The sequence below is a fragment of the Plecotus auritus genome (genome assembly GCF_963455305.1).
Source record: "Plecotus auritus genome assembly, chromosome: 3".
Lineage (NCBI taxonomy): Eukaryota > Metazoa > Chordata > Mammalia > Chiroptera > Vespertilionidae > Plecotus > Plecotus auritus.
In genome coordinates, this window is record NC_137772.1 from 9,871,793 (window position 1) to 9,892,680 (window position 20,888).

General features: G+C 43.3%; 1 protein-coding gene across 18 annotated transcripts in view; it reads right to left on the reverse strand.

Annotated features, from left to right (window-relative positions):
• SORBS2 (sorbin and SH3 domain containing 2) overlaps window positions 1-20,888 on the reverse strand; it is a 207,745-nt gene that overhangs the window by 38,209 nt on the left and 148,648 nt on the right. For 16 of the 18 annotated variants that reach the window (XM_080661539.1, XM_080661533.1, XM_080661538.1 and 13 more), the window contains 3 exons: window positions 19,809-19,923; window positions 5,284-5,333; window positions 1,176-1,363 (listed from right to left, as the gene is read on the reverse strand). In XM_080661539.1, the coding sequence (XP_080517665.1) occupies window positions 1,176-1,363; window positions 5,284-5,333; window positions 19,809-19,923 (353 nt within the window). Of the gene's footprint in view, window positions 1-1,175; window positions 1,364-5,283; window positions 5,334-10,016; window positions 10,074-11,784; window positions 11,869-12,547; window positions 12,707-19,808; window positions 19,924-20,888 lie in introns of all 18 variants that reach the window. The other 2 variants (XM_080661534.1, XM_080661535.1) reach the window with 2 other exon arrangements.

Sequence of the window (20,888 nt, forward strand, 5' to 3'; positions counted from 1 at the left end):
TGCATCAATGAGCAGACTCTGATAAAGGCAACCTTGCTAATTTGAGGACAGGTATCAAAGGGCCTCCCCCCCCGCCCCCCGCCTGAGAACCTTCTGGTTAGTTTTCACAGTTTTATTAGGATATAGAGCAGAGCTGGTGTCTTCTGTCTATCCAGACTCCAGGCATCAAAACCAGCCCGTCTTTTGCACACAAACCAGCTCCCTCTCACCTTTAACTACCACGCGGCCACACTTTTAGTGCCTACATTGGATAGATGTGGCGGAATCGGTGCTATTGCACGGAAACTCCTGTGAGAGGTGGCTTTCTTCACACATTTCAGATTTCTTCTCGGTTCTGTCTCAACCCCAGGAGGTGGGAGGAGACTGTGGAGCCCCAGATTTGGCATAAACCCGGGTGCCTAGCAACGCTGGTTCAATCCTCAGTCTCCTCTTAGCAACATCCCTGTGATGGTGGGACATGCAACAGGATTTCAGGGACTCGAAGGAGTAACGTGCCCCCTCTCAGCACAACTCGCTGAATTCTGGAGAGGAGACAGGCCATATGGAAAAAGGGTTTGGTGGTGTCTAGGTTTTATAATTATGGCTGAAAACCAGTTCGTTCTTACCACCGTGCTGTCATGGATTGAACACGGTATTGATGGATATTCTACTGTATATATGCATACTGACCGAAATAGAGAGCAGGTGATTAAAGAAATGACTTCTTCACAGGTTAGACAGATTTTATCAGGAATTAAATAATAATAAAAAAGCCCAATTTGTTTTAGGTAACAATGTACTCTGTTGCTACTTCTAATTCCTATTCTATAACTTTGATTAATTTTGCTAGTTGTAGAACATTAGAAAAAGTTGATAATATGCAAATGTACTGTAAATGTAATCCTTTAATAGCCTGCCAGTAAATTATTTGATACTTTGAATTTGTTCCCCCCCCCCAAAAAAAAAACACCCAAAAATGATATATTTGGAAGGAAAAAAGCATTAACAGAGGATAGACTCCTTTACGCCACTTGGATGGCTCAGCCTGAGTTAGTCCGTGTAGGAAGAAAGCTATTGTTCCAAAAGTCCATTGAAATGCTATCTCTGGATAGTTATCCCTGGACAGCTTTCACAGGGAACTCCAGCTTAAAACATCTACTAGTAACGTGTTTACATTTCTATTCATTGCTGTTTACCTTTTGCTCTGGATGGGGAGGAAGGGGAAGAACTAATGAAAGACTGGGTCAGGGTGGCGCTTGATCCTGGGAGGTCCGCCCGGCCGGGGCTGGTTCTGCTTGCCCTTGGGTCCCCCAGGCCCCTCGGCTGCCCCACGGCTGGCTCGCTCTTCCTCCTTTTCCTGAAGTCACTGGCCAGGCCTGCAGAGCTGCAAGAAGGAATCACTGCAGTTTGGTTGGTGTTGGAGGGGGTTAACGTGAACCAGAAGATGGGTAGGATACGCTAGCAAGTGTTATAACTCTTCTCCCCCACCCCCCAAACTGCATTTTTAGGAATTTATTCCTTGATATTAAACACTATCCTATATAATAAAAGGGTAATATGAAAATTGACCCTAACAGCAGAATGACCGGGAATGACCAGGCGCTATGATGCACACTGACATCCCCCGAGGGCTCCTGGCTGTCACAGAGATGTCTGACTGCCAGCTTAGGCCCAGTCCCCCCAGGGAGCAGGCCTAAGCTGGCAGGTGGACATCCCTTGAGGGCTCGCGGACTGTGAGAGGGCGCAGGCTGGGCTGAGGACGCCCCTTCCCAAGTGCACGAATTTTCGTGCATCGGCCTCTAGTTTCTTTATAATTGTCACTTAAAAAAAATAGACTATCTTTAGAGCAGTTTTAGGTGATTGGAAAGTATAGAGAGTCCCACATATACCCTTGCATACAGCTTCCCCTATTATTGACATCCTTTATTAGTGTGGTACATTTGTCATGGTTGGTGAACTGTATTGTTACATTATTATTAAATGTAATTAAAGTCCATGGTTTACATAGGGGTATTTTTTTGTTGAGCATTCTATCAGTTTTGACCAGTGTGGACATGTGCCCATTACTACCGCATCCTGTGGAATAGTGTCATGTCCCCTCTCCCTGGACATCACCGTGCTCTACCTTTTCCTCCCTCCCTCCTTCCCCGGACACCTGGCAACCACTGATCTTTTCACTGTCCACAGGGTTTTGTCTTTTCTGGAATGCCATAGAGTTGGAACCAACAGGATGTAGCCTTTTCAGATTGGTCTCATTCATTTAGCAATATGCCTTTAAGATTTTCTCCTGTCTTTTTTTTGGCTGATAGCTCATTTCTTTTTATTATTGAACTAGTGACCTGGTGCACGAAATTCGTGCACATTAAAAGGGGATTAATTAGAGGAAATAATTTAATATTGCTATTTGCCCTTTCTCTATAATAGAAGTGTCAGAGATGAAAGAAAATTAGTAAAAATGTATATGAAAACCTTCCTCCTGTCAAGAGTCTGGGGCTCACCATGGGACCTAGAGTCAAGTCCCCGCCCACCCACATGCACCTCAAAATTGCGTGAGACCCAGACCTGGCCGCCCGCCCCCCATTGGGCTAGATCTAGACTCGGCCAGTCCCACCCTTGTCAAGCCCTGCCGGGCAGTGGGCATAGCCTCAGGTCCCTTGGCCCAGCGCCAGGACGGGAGGCATGGCCTGAGGTCCCCCAGCCCAGACCGGGGCGGAGGGGGGCATGCCTTGAGGTCCTCCGTCAAACCCCACCAGGTGGGGGACATGGCCGGAGATCCCCTGTCAAGCCCTGCAGGGTGGGGGGCATGGCCTGAGGTCCCCCATCAAGCCCCGCTGGGTGGGAGCACAGCTTGAGTTCTCCCGACCCAGCACTGGGGGGTGCACCTTGAGGTCCACCATCAAGCCCCGCTAGGTGGGGGGCATGGCCTGAGGTCCCCTGTCAAGCCCAGCCAGGCAGGGGGGCACAGCCTCAGGTCCCCTGGCCTGGTGCTGGGGTGGGGGTGTGGCCTGAGGTCCCCTGTCAAGCCCCACGGGGGTGGGAGAGGGCGTAGCCTCAAGTCCCTGCTGATTGCTTGTAAGGCTCCTTATGGGAACTTGGCCTCAGCTGTGGGTGCAGCCATCTTTGTGATGGAGTGATGGTCAATTAGCATATTCCCTCTTTATTAGATAGGATAATATTCCCTTATGTGGTTGTACCACAGTTTACCCATTCAGCTATTGAAGGGCTTCTTGGTTGTTTCAAATTTGGCAATTATAAACAAAGCAGATTTTTGTGTGGATATGAGTTTATAATCATCTTTTAAAAAAAGTTTTTGTAAAAATCCTCACCTGAGGATATTTTCCCCCCAATGATTTCTAGAGAGAGTGGGAGGGAAAGGGGAGAGAAAACATCGATGTGAGAGAGACACATTGATTGGTTGCCTCCCACAGGGGCCCCTACTGGGGGCTGGGGAACTTGCAACTGAGGTATGTTCGATTCGATTCCTCGACCAGGAATCAAACCTGGAACCCTTCGGTCTGCAGACCGGGCAACCAGCCAGGGCTATCATCTTTTAAAGTAAAATTCTCCAATTAGTGTAATATGTTATGACTGACAGTTCCGTCTTATGCTTTGTATTGTCTACCTGCTCCCTATAAGGAAGCATTCCAACAACACGGATAATCCAGAGGAGGGAGGCCAGGATTCAGGGAAGGACTGGGAAAGAGGCGGACACCTGATGAGACAAACTTCTTACCTCGGGGCTTCCCTTCGGCTCTTCCTCATAATGTTAGCTTTAAAAACCTTACACTGCAACCCCAAGATTTTCCCATTTACGTAATCAATGACCAGTGATTTGGTCAGCAAATAGACTACTGAAGTGTCCTTTCACCCAGTCGTATTCAATGGTGTCAGCAGTCTTAGTGGCAGGACGTTTTTATCATGGTTCTCGGTCTGAGTCTGTAATTCAAGACCGTGCGTGGAGGTCCACATCACACAGCCCGCCGTCTGCCACGTCGCTGGCTACAACGGCATGGACAGCGGCAGCCACAGCGCCCCAGCTCCTCGAGGCAGCAGGATGCTGTATGGACAGGTGGCCTCACCCAGCCCACGGGGCTGTCACTGTTTCATCAGTGAGTGAAAGGAGCACGCTGGCTCTGCGAGCACAGAGGCGGAACAGACCCCGGAATCTGCCTGCGCTCCTCGGAAGAGGGCGCCCCATCTTCTCCTGGGCCTGTTTTGCTGCCATTTGTCTGTCATGTGAGGGTCTGTGTGTCTGCAACAATCCTCACGCCAGATCAGCACTCTGAAATTCAAACATTGTAGGTGCAGGTGTGGCCGGAGAAAGACATAAAGGGAGGGGCTGGGGAGCGCCTTTCTTAGCCACACTGATGTCATTGGGTGGCACCCAGGAGTCCAGTGTACAAAGTCTTCTACTTACGTTGAAAGAAATCTAGAGAAGGGCAAATTAATGTTACGAAAATATGTGTTGTTGATGATAAAGTGTGGCTGGGAGTTTGAATTATTCAATAATGCTGTTGAACTGTGTCTGGATTTCTGTGATATTTTAAAGTAAGTATGATCTACAAAGCCCACGAACAGCACGTACCCTGGCAGACTTTTAAGGCAGGACTAGTGGGTGGTTACAAGCTATTTTGGGTCAATTTTACTTTGTCTCTGCTTCTTATCAAGGGTGTAAACTTAGTAAGTTATGGAGCGTAAGTGTCAGCGTACTCAGAGATAAAATGGGGGTAATGGTACTTAAGTCACAGTGGTGTCTTAAGGACTGGATATGCCTACGTTCTTAGAATGCTTGGTACATAGTGTAAGTCCTTATTTATTGGTAGTAACAGTCATTCTAATTTGTGTGGTGAGAGTATAATGAACACATATGTGTTTTGTAAAGTTTTTCAAATATACAGGGATAGGCAACGGTAGTTTTCAGGTGTGGGTATGCAAAACAGTGTATTCTGTGTTATTATTTATTCTTGTGTTATTTATTTGTATTACCACTGTCAACCTACTTTTGCCCACTTCTGTATTAAATGCGCCAGATAACAGTATTGAAAATTAGATGTTTATAATCCCCATTTAAAGATATGGTTATAGAGGAGACAGGGAAGGGAAGAATTTCTCAGTCTGTAAAGAAGTCCAGAAATATTTCACTTGATTTTTTATAAACTTTTGAGTATGATCATATAAAATGATGCAGACACAAAACAACTTCACGAAGTTTGGTACATAAAATAAAAACGTGATTGCTGTTTCACTGAAAGAGAAAGGACTGGTACACAATATTCCCGTTGCATAATTCAATAACATTCTTACCTACTGGGTCTTTCCAGGCTTCTATCTATAGAGGATTGATACAAGGAGGCCTGTTAAGATAGAAGAATAGTACCGTGAAAAAATTGTATTTTGTCCATGAACATTAAATTAGGTATGTTCAAAAGGATATTGCCAAAGTTGAGATTAAAAATAGCATTTAATATGATCAGAAAAATGTCTCCCCCAAAAGAAATCATGCCACAGGGTGTTCTACTTTCTTCCCATCTATTACTTTCTCTTCTTATTTACTGCACTGTATTGCTCTGTTTTACTCAAATTACAACCTCAACACTGCCCGGGAGGAAAATAAAGAAAAATCAGTAACTGTTCTTTATGTTGGAAATCGGCTATAAATAGAAATTTCCTACGTAGAGGAATAGTTTGACGATTTTTAAAAAACTTGGTAGTCATTCAATCCTTATAAAGCATAAACTTCTTAAAAATAAATTTTTGTCATGTTGCAGGTGTTATCTTTAAAACCTAAAATTTAAGCAGAATTTGAGACATCTTTCATCTGTCACCATAGACATAACATTTTAATAAAAAACCCAGAATTTGGCTTGAAATTAAACTAAACTACTGGTACTCAAATCAGGTACAGATGATTACATATTTCAAATAGTTCACTATCTTTCAGGTTAGTTTATAATAAATGATTTAATGAACCAATATATAGCCTTAAAAAAAAGTTGACTTTTAACATTTTGATCATAAAATCAACTCTCATTTGTCCATGGTTGGAGGAACTAAAAACTGATAAATAATTACAAATGCTTATTATACACACCATTTTCATGCTCCATTCTGAACAGTATAGTGAAATAGATATTAAGCAAAAATGTTACATAAGAATTTTTCGCTTCCAATGGCCATCCACTGGAATAATTGCTAAAATATCTAAAAGGTAAGAGAGAATCAGACTCTAGAATGCTGGAGGTGACGCTGATATCTAGAATGTATAGGAAAATGTATATTAAATAGTCTTGGCTTTGGTCCTACTTGATTAATTCTTTATCACAAATAAACTGGTCTGATGAAGAACTGAAATTCTAGTTGGAAAATATTCTTCTATATGACTGTCTAAAAATGTTAGCTAGAAATGCAGAATTTGACACATTTTATCTTTAGTTCTTACCTATAAGAAATATTTTACTAGATTAAAAACTTCTTAGTGGAAATTGAACACTTTAAGAACTATTTCTATAACTACAGTTTCTATTTGTAAATTAGTACCAATTAAACAGTTAAAATGTCAGTATATAATTTTGAGATTCTTTATGTAGATCAGTCTGACAAGCCCTTTTATGAAGCAGAATCTAAAATTGCTCCTATTAAGTAATATTTTCTTTTAATTCCATCTTACTAAATGAGAATGGAATCTTGCCCAGAAATAAACAAAAGCACCCTCTGCCAGAGAATAGTCCCCCACGTCAGACAGAAAAAGCATATTGTAATAATTTTTTAGTTCCTAAAAAACATTCAGATTTCTAGGTTCTCAATAAATATAAACTTAGAAAAAAAAAGTTTGGTCTGCTGATGTGATAAGTTTACAAGATTATTTTAACTCAACTCTGAATCAGACACTGTAAAGGTGGAAAAATAAATACTAATTAAGAAGGAAGACCAACAAGTAAATAAATAAAACCATGTACTTATATTTCTATTTAGGAATATTAATTCTCTATGTTTGCGGAAGAGCGATACCCAAGAGCCTCGGAACGTTGCGTCTGTGTGGCTGGCTCCTTTCCTGGGACACCCACCCACAAACCACAGTTGATCCTCAGAAAGTGTCAGTTTCAGAGAACTCTTAGAACACCCCTAGAGCGGTCAGAAATTTTGGATTGCCAGCTTGGGATGAGCCTAAAAAGTATTGTCATATGAATTAAAACATCCTATAGGAAGTGAAGGCTCTACACTTCCTATTGTTTTAGACGTAGGCTCAGAAACTACAGCAATTCCTCCTTGTGTTGGTTTTTCCACAGTCCAAAATCAACTGAAATGGATTGTGTGACTTTATGTACACTCAAAGGAAAAGGTTTAGTATTAAAGGAACCAGTACAAAGTCTAGGTGGATGACCAAGAGAAAACCTTGTATGAGATTGTATGAAGGGTACTCATCCTGAAATGGAAACTGTCTCCAGAAAGGAGGCAACCTGCTTTACCTATTATGATCGACTGGGTATTTAGATGTGACCATTATTTTAACACACCTAAGCAAGGGTTGTTTTAATAAAGTAGAGTCACTGAACCACTCTCTCTGTTAAGTGATCATGTGATTATACTTGCTTAAAAGTCCTTAACACATTGCGGACGGATCGCGAGAATTCTCGTGTTTTCTGTTCTAAAGCTTGTGGCCAATCATACTTTAAAAAGACATTAGCTCGTAAGAACATGTAATAAATAACTTCAAAATGCAATGGGTATTTAATTTTAAAGCGTGCCTTTAACATTTATGTAAAACTTTTTTTGTACTCGTTCAATAGAAACTTATCTGGCCACTGGGTAAAGCTAGCAATAAAACTACTGGCCCATAGTGTGTTAATTATGGTTCATTAATGCCAGTTTCTCAGTTTTATTTATGGATATGTTGTTTGTGGTATATACTAGACATTTGAGATAAAAGTTAGCGAGGGTAATGTCTTATCACTTAAAATTTTTACAGAAATGTGGTACATAGGTTATTAAAGTACCTTATCAAAGTATTTTTTTACACTCTGAAAATAACTATGATGTGAAACTAATAACATAGTTAATATGCTCTCAGGATCATACAACTTTCTCAATCCCAAAGAGGTAATGGCAAATCAGTTTAACCATCAGCAAAGTGCTGTTTTATGTGATTTTTATTGCCATTACCATACCAATATAGAATGCACAGAATTAAGTTTCTACTATTTTTAGCCCAAGAATTTAATGAAAGTTGAGAGTTAATAAGAAATAGTATTAGGTATATAGTTTGCTACTAAAAGATTTGAGCTCTAAATCCATCTCCTAGAAGTGCTAAGAAGTGTGGTGTAAAGGAAAGAGCCCATAAGTGAAGGTTATGAGATCTGTTTTATTTTTAATGTGCCACCATCTTACCATGTGATTTTGGACATTACTTCCTAAAATCATTGAGCTCTACTTTTCTTGACTGAAAAATAAGGGAGTTGGATATGGTTATCTCTAAATTCTACTTCAGTTCTTAGTGAACCAACTGCCTTAAAAACAACCTAGGAATATCTGGCCAAAATATCTGAGAGAAATATCTGACCAAATTGAATTCCAAAGTAAAATTTTGGGCCATTCATGTGCTTAATTGATACCTTTTCTTCAGATGTGAAGGAAGCATAAGAATATACTTGTTTTTCTTTCCAGAATATAATTAAAATTCTTTGATTTTCTTTACATTATATGTCTATTTACAAAAAAAAAGTGTTTAGAAGTGACTGAATTAACTAACCCTGAATGTTCTTGATTACTCTATTTTACCCCTAATTGAATGAATACCTATATATTTGCATAACTTCTATTTAACATACACTGATGTCAGGGGAATTGAAGCTCTGGTAAACTGGCTATTTCCTTCTGAGACTGTACTTGCAATTCCAGTTTTTACCACTGTGTGTCAGTACTACTCCCAGCAGCATAGGCATTCCACTAGCTTTATTTTATTTTCTAGTTGCACGTATTTAACTGAGTTAAGACTTTTCAACGAAGACAAAATATTAAGTGTTTTTATGTTTACTTAGGACCACAGAGACACTACTATTCAAACACCAGTTTATTCCCTTTGTCCTAGCTGCTTCTAAGAGTTCTCAGAGAGGTGTTTACACAACTGATGTTTAGCAAGACCATCACTTTTGCTTGTGTTTGCTAACGAGTCCTAAATCTGCTTTCCAAGATATTTTATTTTTCTTTGCAAAGAGCAGGATAAAAAGCTCTTGCCTCTGGATTATTTCTGCCTTTTTCTTATTCCCTTTGACCAATTCAAATAAAATTTTACATTGCCGGGCATAATTTTATTTTACCTAGCAGACGGTGATGAACATTTCTAGAGCGAGATGGCAAATGCATTTCATGTCATTCTCCAGGGGTAATCCAGGGCGTGTGTGGATTACAGGTGGAGAAGGATTAGGAATGCCTGTCGGTGTGGACCCGGAAGTTGTGACGTGTGTGCCAGTTGTCAGCCCTGTTCTTTATTTTTTTTTAGCTTTTAAATTTTTTTTCAATTCAAGTTTACATTCAATATTTACTCTGATGCATGTCAGCCTTATTCTTGATTTTGTCTGATGCTAAAACGCATAAATTGTATTTAGGAAAATGAAACCATTACAGTACATTGTAGGTCTATGTGGGGCCTAACCATCTGATTATCTAAGAACCTAAAGGGTCATTTTGCACCTCCAGGCATGATGCTCAAATGGCTCTGAGAAGCCTCCTGGTGGCATTTTAGTCTAATCAAAGCAGGTGGTCAATATTCGCACAAAGACCACTGAGCTTGGTGTTTTATGACCCCACTCCTGGAGAACAGGGCTGCACGGAGCCGTTCAACTCAGCCCACTTTTCAGAAAGAGCCCACACGGTATAATTCACGTCCAGGGAATGATACTGGTGACAACGTACTGAGGTGAAGGTAGATTTTCAAATAAAACAGCTTAGACACCGTGGTGCATTGTAAAACACAGGTGTTCGGAATCACAGTAACAGCTCCTAAGAGAGAAATCTGAAAAAAGAGAGTAATTTGTTTTTACCTCGTTGGAAACACCGGGAGAATGATCTTGAACATAGTCCAGAGCCTTTTTAGGAGGCTGGGTGTCGGTGCACACCACAGAAGCAGAGTGTAGAGATGGAATGGAGGACAGTCAATGGCAGCAAGGAATGGGCATGTGGAAAAGGTGACAACAGTTAGAAATTGAGTGACGACAGCACCAGATACACACACAGAGGGACACACGTGGAGCACCATGGGGGTGGCCTGGGAGGAAGAGGACTATGCTCATCACTAATCTCAAGCACGGGTGGTGTGATTAGTATGTTTATAAACTCGGTTCATCAGATCCGGTTAGCACTCCTAGTCTCGGGCCACAGAGGAATGCGAGGGCGATTAAAGAAACATGAAGGGAGCGAGTGGACACGTGGAGAGCGTGCTGGTGAGTTTCCAGGGGTGGCTGGAAAAGATGATAGAAAAATGCTGCTAATTTAGGCTCAGAACAGAAATCGGGACAGTCCCCATAAACTGATCAACAATAAGGATACGTATAACGTAAAGCTAGAGAATTTGTTGTCTCTGAAATAAAATACAGTTATGTGACTGCTTGGATACAAATTAGAAAAAAAAAATGGAAAAAATATTCCTCCTTATGAGGCATAGTCTCAGAAAAATTCTTTGGTTTATATTTATTTACAGTCACTTTTGGTCCAGTTCTAACCCAGTCTCCTTTGCATTTTAAAGGGCAAAAGGGATTACTATATGCACCCAGGAGAGAAAATGTGATTTAGTCCCTGGGCGTATAAATCAGTCTATGATATGGCAAAAGAAAGATTGTACTCCCTGGTCTTTAGTAAAATTCTATGCAGTGTAATAAACAGTATTTTCTTTGAGAGTTTAAAATTCAGAAACACCAATAAAAGCATCAACAAGATGTAACTGACACGCCTCAAAGGCACTGCTGTTGGAGGGTAGAGTTCTCCAGTAAAACTTGAGTTGCTGAAGGAAATTGCTATTGGAGGCCTGTTGACTCTTTATACCACACAGACTGATTTCCAGAAGGTTCCCTTTGGTGGGGGCTGGGGGAGTAGGGGTGTGGTGGTGGCTTTCAGTAGCAAGACTGGAAATCATTCCTTATTTTTCCCTTTGCTTATGTCCCTGAGAGTAGAGGTGTGGTCAGAGTGGGGATATTCTGACAGGAGGTTACAGTGGGAATTGTCCAGAGGTGGTGTTGTTGTTGTTTGTTTGGTTGGTAGGACTGGGCTTGACATTTGACTCTGCCACTTACTATCTTGGGCAAATTACTTAGCCCTTCTGGTCTCTGGTTTCTTCTTCCTGGAGGGGCCTTGTGAGGGCTCCCTGGGGGAATGCCTGCAGACCCAGCCTCGCCACGTGCTTGGCGATTCTTCAGCAACGGGGGCTATGATGATAGTACTTATTGTTATCATCAAGCCACTGTGCTCTTCTGAGTGAACTAGACCAAAGTGGACTGTAAACAAATACACAGCTTCTGCAGATCCGCCATTGTCTGGCTGCGTAGGACAATGCCTCTCAGCAGTGTGAATTTGCTCAGACATCAAGTGCGCCTCGCGGGTAATTGGGTGGTAAAGAAACACTGCATTGCACGTGTCTGAGCGTGTTTAACCATTTGGTCCAGAAATGATTGTGGGCTGAGCGGGACCAGATTTGCGCGTCTAAGTACACACTCAACATCTGTTCTCTGAATGCCGCCTATCGCTTCTGACAGTATGTTGTGTAAGTCAAGCCACATTCCCCTAGTGTTCTTACAGGAAGAGTCTAGCCTCACTTACCGGCCGTCCAAACTCCAGCTCTGAAAAGAACTTATACCAGGGCTCATTCTCTAACTCTACGTCATCTGGATGTATGCGGTCAGTCTAGAGCAGACGTGAAGGAAAAGGGAAGGAAAAGGCACACTGAGCGAGGTGAGGAGGATGCTGTGTGGCATGACACACGCGCGCATTCACACGCCAACGTGCACCTGCTCTCATCCCACGCATCTCAGCCACAGAGGACAGGGGAGTGGAGCAAAATGAGTAAATCAGGGATGGAGAGGAGCTTCGATGGCATCACGAGAGCCCTGGCAGTCTCTCTGTCCACCCTTCTGCTTTCCCTCCTTAGCCTGAGGCATCGACCATGAGAAACGGGTCGGTGACAGCGAGAAGGCGCGTTGACAGCTCACCAGCGCTTTAGGCCAGGCTCAGCTGTCACCGGGCAGCTCCTGGGGGGCGGGGAGGGGGAGGTCAGCGCATCTGCCCTGGCTGGTCCCAGCGTTGTCTGCAGTGCAGACAGTCCACTCAGGTGCAGGGGGTGGGAGCCCGGGAAGCGGGAGGGGAGGTGGGCAGAGATCCAGGCGGGGAGGAGTGAGAGGTGCTGGAGGCGGTTAGGGGTCCATTGGCAGGAAGACTGGGGTCTGGGTGAGGGGAAGAGGGGCAGCCAGGTGGGGGTGGAGGTGGAGGTGAGAAGCCGGCCTCTGACTGTCTCCTAGCCCCTGGAGCGCAAGGACTACAACCACACGTCCTGACATTAGGAAAGCAAAGGAAGGAGGGAGCTCACCCAGATGGGAGAGAGAGCCGGGGTGCTCGGGCTTGGTGTGGGGAGCCCGCTCCTGGGCGGAGGGGAGGGGCTACCAGTGACTTCTCCATGTGGTGACATAGGAATCGGCTTCCGGCCGGGTTCCCCGGGGACAGGTGTCGGAGTTGTTGGGAGAGGGGGCTGTAAGAAAGGGCGGGGAGAAACTGGTTCATTAGGTAGAGGTGCTCCAGGGAATGGAGGGGACGCCAGTGGCAGCGACTTGGGCCCTGCCTTAGGCCAGAGAGGGCGGGCCCGGGGCAACAACTTGGGATGGTCGGGACCACTGAAAAGCTGCGGAGGCCAGGAGCCTCTCAGAGAGTAAAGAACGAGCACATTTGCCTTGCCGGCGTGGCTCAGTGGTTGAGTATCAACCAGGAGGTCAGGGTTTGATTCCTGGTCAGGGCACATGCCCGGGTTGCGGGCTCCATCCCCAGTGTGGGGCGTGCAGGAGGCAGCTGATCAACGATTCTCTGTCATCATTCATGTTTCTCTCTCTCTCCCCCTCTCCCTTCTCTCTGAACTCAATAAAAACACGTTTTTTTTTCCAAAAGAAAGATCACATTTTATGAGATACCCCAAGGGTCACCTTCTTCCTGCAGACCTTGAGCTACGAAAGTGGATTTGGGTGGGGTTCGTTTTTTCATTTTTTTCACAGCACCTTGGTGGCTTAGGGTGGGCAGACAGTGAGGGAGAAAAGTCTGCCCTTGTTTGGATGACGCTGTAATTTAGAGAAAAAGCCAATGTATAATTGGCTTGCTCCCCTTTAGTGGTCATTGTATTTAAGAGAGAAAAACGAGGAGTGTTAATATAAACTGTTGGACAAAATACATCAGTTACTTTAATAAGAGCAAACTCAGCCTCAGCGCATTTACGTTACCCGGTGATATCCTGGTGCTCTCTAGTAACGCATGCCTGACCACGCTGTTCTGGCTCAGGGTTTCTATGAAAAACGGGTGCTTAAGTACTGCCTGTGGGTTAGTCCTTCTTTGGTAATTACTACCTGGAACTAATTAAACATGGTGTAATTGGGCAGTAAAATTTTAAGTCAGAAAAAGACCCCATTTGTGTCCCTAAAAGCCATCTCCCCAATCAGGGGAGGGCATATTCTTTGTAATACTGGATGCTTTGAGACACTCCATATTCAAACAAAAGCCATTATTTTGAAATTAGCTTGTCAGAGTGTTTTATTGATTTTTCCCCCCAATAGTTTTAAAATAATATATAGCCTGTATTTATTAATATATTATATCCAAAAGATTTTTAGAGATGTGCTTTTTTATTTCAATATTTTATAATATGAGGTTATCATGGTAGCTACAGACAGAAATAGAAAAGTTGGGACATCATAGCAGAATAGGGACAGGGTCTAAGTTATCCGGCCTGTGTAGTAATCATCATGATAAAAGCTGAGTAGTAACCCTAGGGGATGCGTCGGGTGGGACGCTAAGGGATAAAAGCAGAATAGGACCGTATGTTTGTATAATAGTCTCAAAGTCTGTGGCTGGCGGGGCTCAGTAAGAAAACACACACACTTAAATAATAACTGGAGCGTATAACACTTCATGGAATAGTTCGCTGGAGCTGATTTTTAGGGAAAATGACATTAGAGCGAATTTTTCAGCAAATTTTGTTTTGTCTACAGAGGCCTAGTAATTCCTCCACAGAAAAACGAATCTTTGGCATTTTTCAAATCTCATTGTTTCTAATGTTATATACTTAAAAAACATGGTGAATTCTTGATTTTATAATCTCGGCTTTCAAGTACCGTCTTTGTTTTTCTTAAGGGGAGACAAATTTTTCTTAGAGGAAACAAATAAAACACACACACATATTGAACAGCAGAGGGCAGCACATTCACTAAACAAACACATGTATTTACAAGTGGTGACAACGTCACTTAGACATCCACCTTAAGAAACTCTAGAAAGACAGATATACAAAATCCTGACTTTCAGAAACATATTTCTCTTCTCCACTATGGAAAGGGGAACAGAATGTCTGTTGTCCTGTACCCTACCTTAGAATGGCAATTTTCTCTGAATTATGATTTTGTGGATTAAAAATCCAGTGTCTAGTCACAGTGGGCAGCTATCTGGAATCCATGCCAATAGAAAACAGAGGAAACACCCCAAACAGCGATAACTGGTCATTATCTCTCACGCTGGAATGTGGTGAGAGGCACGCGCTTGAGCGGAGTCTTTAGGGTAAAGAAGCTGTAAGCGGCAGAACTGGAATGTTCTCTCTGCTGTGGCTGATCTATTGAATCCCGTCGGTCATGTGACAGTTAACAGTGTTGGGTGGCAACCTAGACCCACTGCCAAGGTACACAGAGGCCTGACGACAGTAGAGATGGACATACGGACAGTCAGCCAACGGACATACACACTCCTAATCTCACTAAATCAACACTTTCCACTTGTAACTCCGAAGTTCCTCTGAGTGGTTGGACGTGAATATTAACACTCAGATACTCATAGAGGAAGCTCTCTTTGCTCATGAAAGACAAGAGCAGAACTCTTGTTGCGTATCTTTCTAAACTTATGTCTGACTTTTCCAGAACATCTAGCAAACTGGTGCTTAAAACCAAAGTCAATCAGTGCAGAAGGAAGTGCTTATGAAAATCTAAACCTACAAGTTACACATGATTCTTATTGCAGAGCAACCAAGGGTGAGCAATCTATAAAGTTGGTATGTTTTCTACAGTTTAAAAGCATTTAGTTGCTTTTCAGGTTATGGAAATTCTACTGTTCTCAGTATTCTCATGACAGACATGTAACTTTTACATATTGTTCAAATGAGAAGTGTCAGCATAGAAATTTGGTTCTTTATATTTTATGCTCATTAGATTTTTAAGCTTTAATGGCATTGACGACTATGTTCTGTATTTGTTGTGGTTCCACAATAAATGCTATACATGTTGTGACTTGGGGTAATTATTTATGCTTTAAACCAGATTTATTTTACTTTCCTGTGGCTCACTTATAAACAATCCAATCCAGATGGGATTTAAAGTTTCTATTGATATAATCCCAGTAGAGAATTTGTATGATTGTCTTATGGAGTAAATTGTGGTTCAAGTCAGTTAAAGATAGATTCCTGGTGATTGCAAAGTACTTTTTGAGATCAAACATTGGCCCATTCAATCAACATTTCTAAACGTATAGTCAAATGAACATCTATACACTTTAAAAAACTGCATTCACTTTAACTTTTGTGTTAAAGAACATCAATGTATATTCTATGTATTTCTAAGGAAGAAGGGGTTCCTTTAGGCCAGAGTCTGGGGAAGGACTTTTATTTACACAGTCCTGCCCTGCTATGCCCTGCACCAGGGATTCGTGGCATGAGTGGACCACAATTACTAATAGCAGTGCATCGAATCTCTCATGTGATTTTTGATGGAAACACACTGTGCCTTTTTGTCACCAGCTCTGCAGATAAGCAACAGAACAAGGATTCGGTCTCACCAACTTAACCCACTCACAGCAAGGGTAAAACCTATATTCATTCACTTACATTTTAATTCAACCAGTATTCATCTATCCTGTGCCAGGCATTGTGCTAGGTGCTGGGGATACAACTGGTGCACCAGACATGGTCCCTGCCTTCAAGGAGCTTAAAGTCTAGTGAGGGACACAGACCAGAGAACATTACAATGCAGTGTGGTGAGTGAGGGGGAAATGCCCCAGGCTCACAGCAGGGGGCGCTCTGCACCTACAGTTGAGGAGTCAGGGCTGGTGCCTTGGGGAAGCGAGATGAGGCTTTTCCATGTGAAGAGCAGGTGGTGGATAGAGCGTCCCGGCAGAGGGAACAGCCCGTGCAAAGGTCTAGTAGGGAAGGAACTGGTAGAGCTGGAACAGAGTGAGCGAGGCAGGAAGGGCAGGGTTTCATGAGGCTGGAGGGGTCAGTGGGGGCCAGTGCATAATGTTTTTGTAAATTATATAAGGAATTTGGATTTTGCTCTAAAGTTACTTGAGGGCAGAGAAAGTTTTGAGCAGATTTTATAGAGACTGGAGAATTAGGGAAACGAATCAGGCAGCTGTCGCTGCAATCCTGGCATGGACGATGGAGGAGCAGGAGGAGGGGCAGTGACATTTCTCCTTGGGGGTAGGACTGTGGGATCCCTGGGGGAGAGGGGAATCCAAGAGGACATTTGGGAAAACTGGGCAGATGATGGACTCATCTCAGAATTGGAAAGAGCGGCAGGGAATTACCTAGCTATTTATAATTTACATAAAATGAAATATTACAAGAGCAAAAGTCCTGCTCACACACCGCCTTGGAGTAAAGTGACCCGAGAGTGCATTCAGAACTTCTGGAAATCCTCGGTGTTGCCCATTGGCTAAGACATCACTCTCACCCAGCAAACGTGCTGCTCATCCCCCACACCTGTGTGCTCAAGACACTCAGGGCCCATGCAAACGATATCAACATACAGCCCGTGTCTGCACCACCACCATGAACTTAGCCCCACCCCCTTTTCTTTTCTTTTCTTTTCTGATTCATGGAGGCAATCAGAAAGAATTCAGTGTTGACAACAGCAAAAAAAAAAAAAATCAAAAAAAAAAAAAAATCACAGCCTAGTCCTGTTTAAAAAAAAAAAAAAAGCCTGGCTAAAATGGTACAGAGGCCAAGCTCAAATCATGTTGCATAAGTCTGGCCTTTAGCAAAACTATTTAGGAGGGATGACAGTTTTGGGTCTTGCCATTTCTTCATAAGATACCCATTCTCATTTCCATGTACCTAGGTCCCTCCCACTGCTCTCCTCCGGAGGCTGCAGAGCCCCCCGTACCCCGTTCTCCAGCAGTGCCCACTCGCCAGATCTTTTTCATCCTAGGGACAGTTGAGCACATGGGTCTTGCATCTTAACTACTCAGGGCCCAGGTTTCTGGTTAAGTCAATCAAGGGCACTAATTTATTAGGAGTTGGCAAATGAAGTATGCTATACTGCAAAATAATCGAATCATCAAATTCATTGAGATGCTAGTGACTACTCGCTGAATATGGTTCCTACTCAGCTAATCGTGCTGGTGCCTCCGTACAGTGGTGACTGAGTGCACCAGGCATGCGTGAGACTGGGCTCCCGCGTGGTCCCAGCGCCCTCCAGCAGCGTGACCCGGGCAGCGTGACTGACTGTGTGCTTCCGCCTCTTCATCTGCCATGTGCCTGCTCCATAGATTGTTCGGATCCTTACATGAGATAAGGCATAAATTACTAATTACAGGGCCTGGCACATAGTAAGTGCTCACTAAGGATCTACAGCTATTGCTACAGTGTTTGTTGTTACTGTTGTTGTTATTGAGCCCAAAGATATGAGTAATGTGGGAATTTCAGTCACAGTGACAGGACCCATGAATGAGCTGCTAAGGGGCAGAGGGAGGATTCTTTAGGTGTGCCTGTTTTAACCGTCTAGCTGGTCTGTTTCACACAAATGCACGTCTACCCTGCACCTCCATTAAATGACAGCCTCCAGGTTCCTCGAGGTAGAGACTGTGTTGTTCACTATTGTGTCCCCAGCACCTAATACAATGTCTGGCACTTAGTCGGTGCTCAATAATTTTGTTCAGTGAGTCAATAATAGAAATATCCTTTTCCCTGACGCCACAGCCATCAAAACACGTCAATACAGTTACGACATGCATCATCCTAAGAGTATCAGAAATGGTTAGAATGATCATTGAAGTTTTGGTATTGACACTTAAATCTTAGACATTACTTTGCTATTTTCAATTTTATGCAATGGTGACCTCATGATTCACTCAATTCTCATCCTAGAAATGACAAAATTCAATCACATAACCTAGTAAGTGGGGTAGACATTTGCAATGGAGCTTGCAACTCAGGCATGTTCCATTTTTTTCAGTTTTTCTGTTAAAATTCTGTTACTCTGAAAGATATGAGTTATTTGTAGAATGGAAAAAAAAAAAAGGCTTAGATAAACATCACTATGAATTATGTGATTATGAGGTTCCTGAACCTGTTTCTCAAGAACATAACCATAAATACAGGGTTTCAAAAACTAAATCAAGGACATTCAACTTGGGTGTGGTGAGGCCAGGGTTTCCAATCAAATTTCAGGGCTGGCCTTGCATTCAATATGATCATGTGGTTTCTTGGATACTCTTAAAGGAGCTACCAGAGAAAACTCCCTCCTGTTCACTGACACCTACATTCTTTTAAGACAAGACAAGGCAGCCCTAACCGGTTAGACTCAGTGGATAGAGCATCGGCCTGCGGACTGAGGGTCCCAGGTTCGATTCCGGTCAAGGGCATGTACCTTGGTTGTGGGCACATCCCCAGTAGGAGGTGTGCAGGAGGCAGCTGATCGATGTTTCTCTCTCATCGATGTTTCTAACTCTCTATCCCTCTCCCTTCCTCTCTGTAAAAAATCAATAAAATATATTAAAAAAAAAAAAAAAAAAAAAAAAAGACCAGACACGGCAGAGAGTAAGTTGCAAATGACATCAACTGTTTCCCTCAAAGCAGACTGGGACAGAGGTGCAGAGGAATGACAGTTCCGGAGATCCCGAGGGCACCGGTCAAGGCGGGAAAACAGGTCCAGACAGGAAGACGGGGACCTAAGAACCAGGAGGGCCACGCAAGAGCCGGTTTGTTAACTGCACTTTGGGGAAGCAAATGGGTACTTTCCACCTCCCTTTTCTTTGCATAGACTTTAAAGGAATAATCGAAAAATACTGATCCATTAGATGGACCATCAGGAAGCTCGAGGCTCGGTAACCTGAGAGAGATTTAACAAGAATCCATTAAGACCAACTTGTTCTAAAAAGACATTTGGAAAATTTCCCCCGAAGCCCTAGAAATAATAACAAACCTATGTAGAAATGAAGGGACGTACTGCCTGGGTGCATTTGTATCAGAGAGATTAATGAGTGATTTTTCTCATTAGCGATGTAGACTAGCGATTAAGTCTTGCATTTATGAGTGTTCTTTTTTTTTTTTTTTTTCCCTCCAATTAAACTCATAGCTATGATGAGGCATGGCTATAGCTACAGGCAAATACAGTCACATCCTATATTTGATTGGTAGGAACGACACATATTAGAAACTGCATCTTCAGTTCCGAGACAAGATGCACAAAACACGGTACAAAATAAACGTGATTTCTGGATAATGCCGAGTACAGCGCCTTTGCGACAAACACTGCTAACGATATGAGACACAGGTTCCCATGGGAACCCACGCAGCCGAGAGAAGCGCGTCGTGTTTCGGAACAAGTGCTTACTGGTCGTTCATGCTGCAGGATCGACGACTTCCCCGGTTCATATTCAAAAATGCTCCTGGGCTCAGAACGGAACTTTCTCGTGTCGACCTTTCTGTCCGGAGGGTCCCAGTCATGCCTGGAAAGAACCAACAAGTTTCACGTGAAAATCATTCTCTAGGCTCCCAGGGGTCCTCAAACTTTTTAAGCAGGGGGCCAGTTCGCTGTCCCTCAGACCGTTGGAGGGCCGGACTATAGTTTAAAAAAAAAACTATGAACAAATTCCTATGCGCACTGCGGGCCTGGGACGAGTCGGCTGCTAAGCAGGACAGGCAGCAGCACCCGGCGGGCCGGATAAATGTCCTCGGCGGGCCGCATGTGGCCTGCGGGCCGTAGTTTGAGGACGCCTGCGTCGTATCTACCCACTCGCTGTTTTCAAAGTGAATTTTCGTATAGTTGTTTTAAAAAAAAGTCTCATAGGATCCAAAGCTAATCTGTCCCAAATACCACATTTATCTTTTGTTTTACATAAAGGATTTAGAGGAAGTCATTTCTTTTATTTCACATTATGTTTTCCTCTGTTTAGTTTTGTTTTGTTTTGTTTGTTTTCTTTCATACATGGGTGTTATCCTCCTGCTGGCTCAAACACTCACACAAAGGATCAGGAGACATGCAGCCAGGGAGCTGCTGGTAAATAAACCCTTAGGTCGGACGCAAGGGCAGCGTGTGCGTCTGTGTTTGGAATAAGCGGTGCTTCCACTCCATTAGGCGATGTGCGTTTTCCCACCACTCTGACCTGGCACCTTTGACTCAAAGCGACAAGGAGTCATGCACACGCCATGTTGGATCTTGTTCAAGTGGCATCATGGTTTGTGAAAAGCACCGAAGGACCGCTTGGGTGGCCATCCATAGGAGCAAACTGTGGGGGCGGGTGACCCTCCTTTGTGTTGCCCTTGAAAAACCAGAGCCAGGCATCCAGCCCATCCCCTGGGAGACCTTCGAACCAGCTTTGTCCTGATCTAATATTCCTTGAGGGGCGGCCACAGGGCTTCCAAAATAAAGCTTGTTAAGTGGCTGGTGCTACAGAAGGTTTCCAGAGGAAGA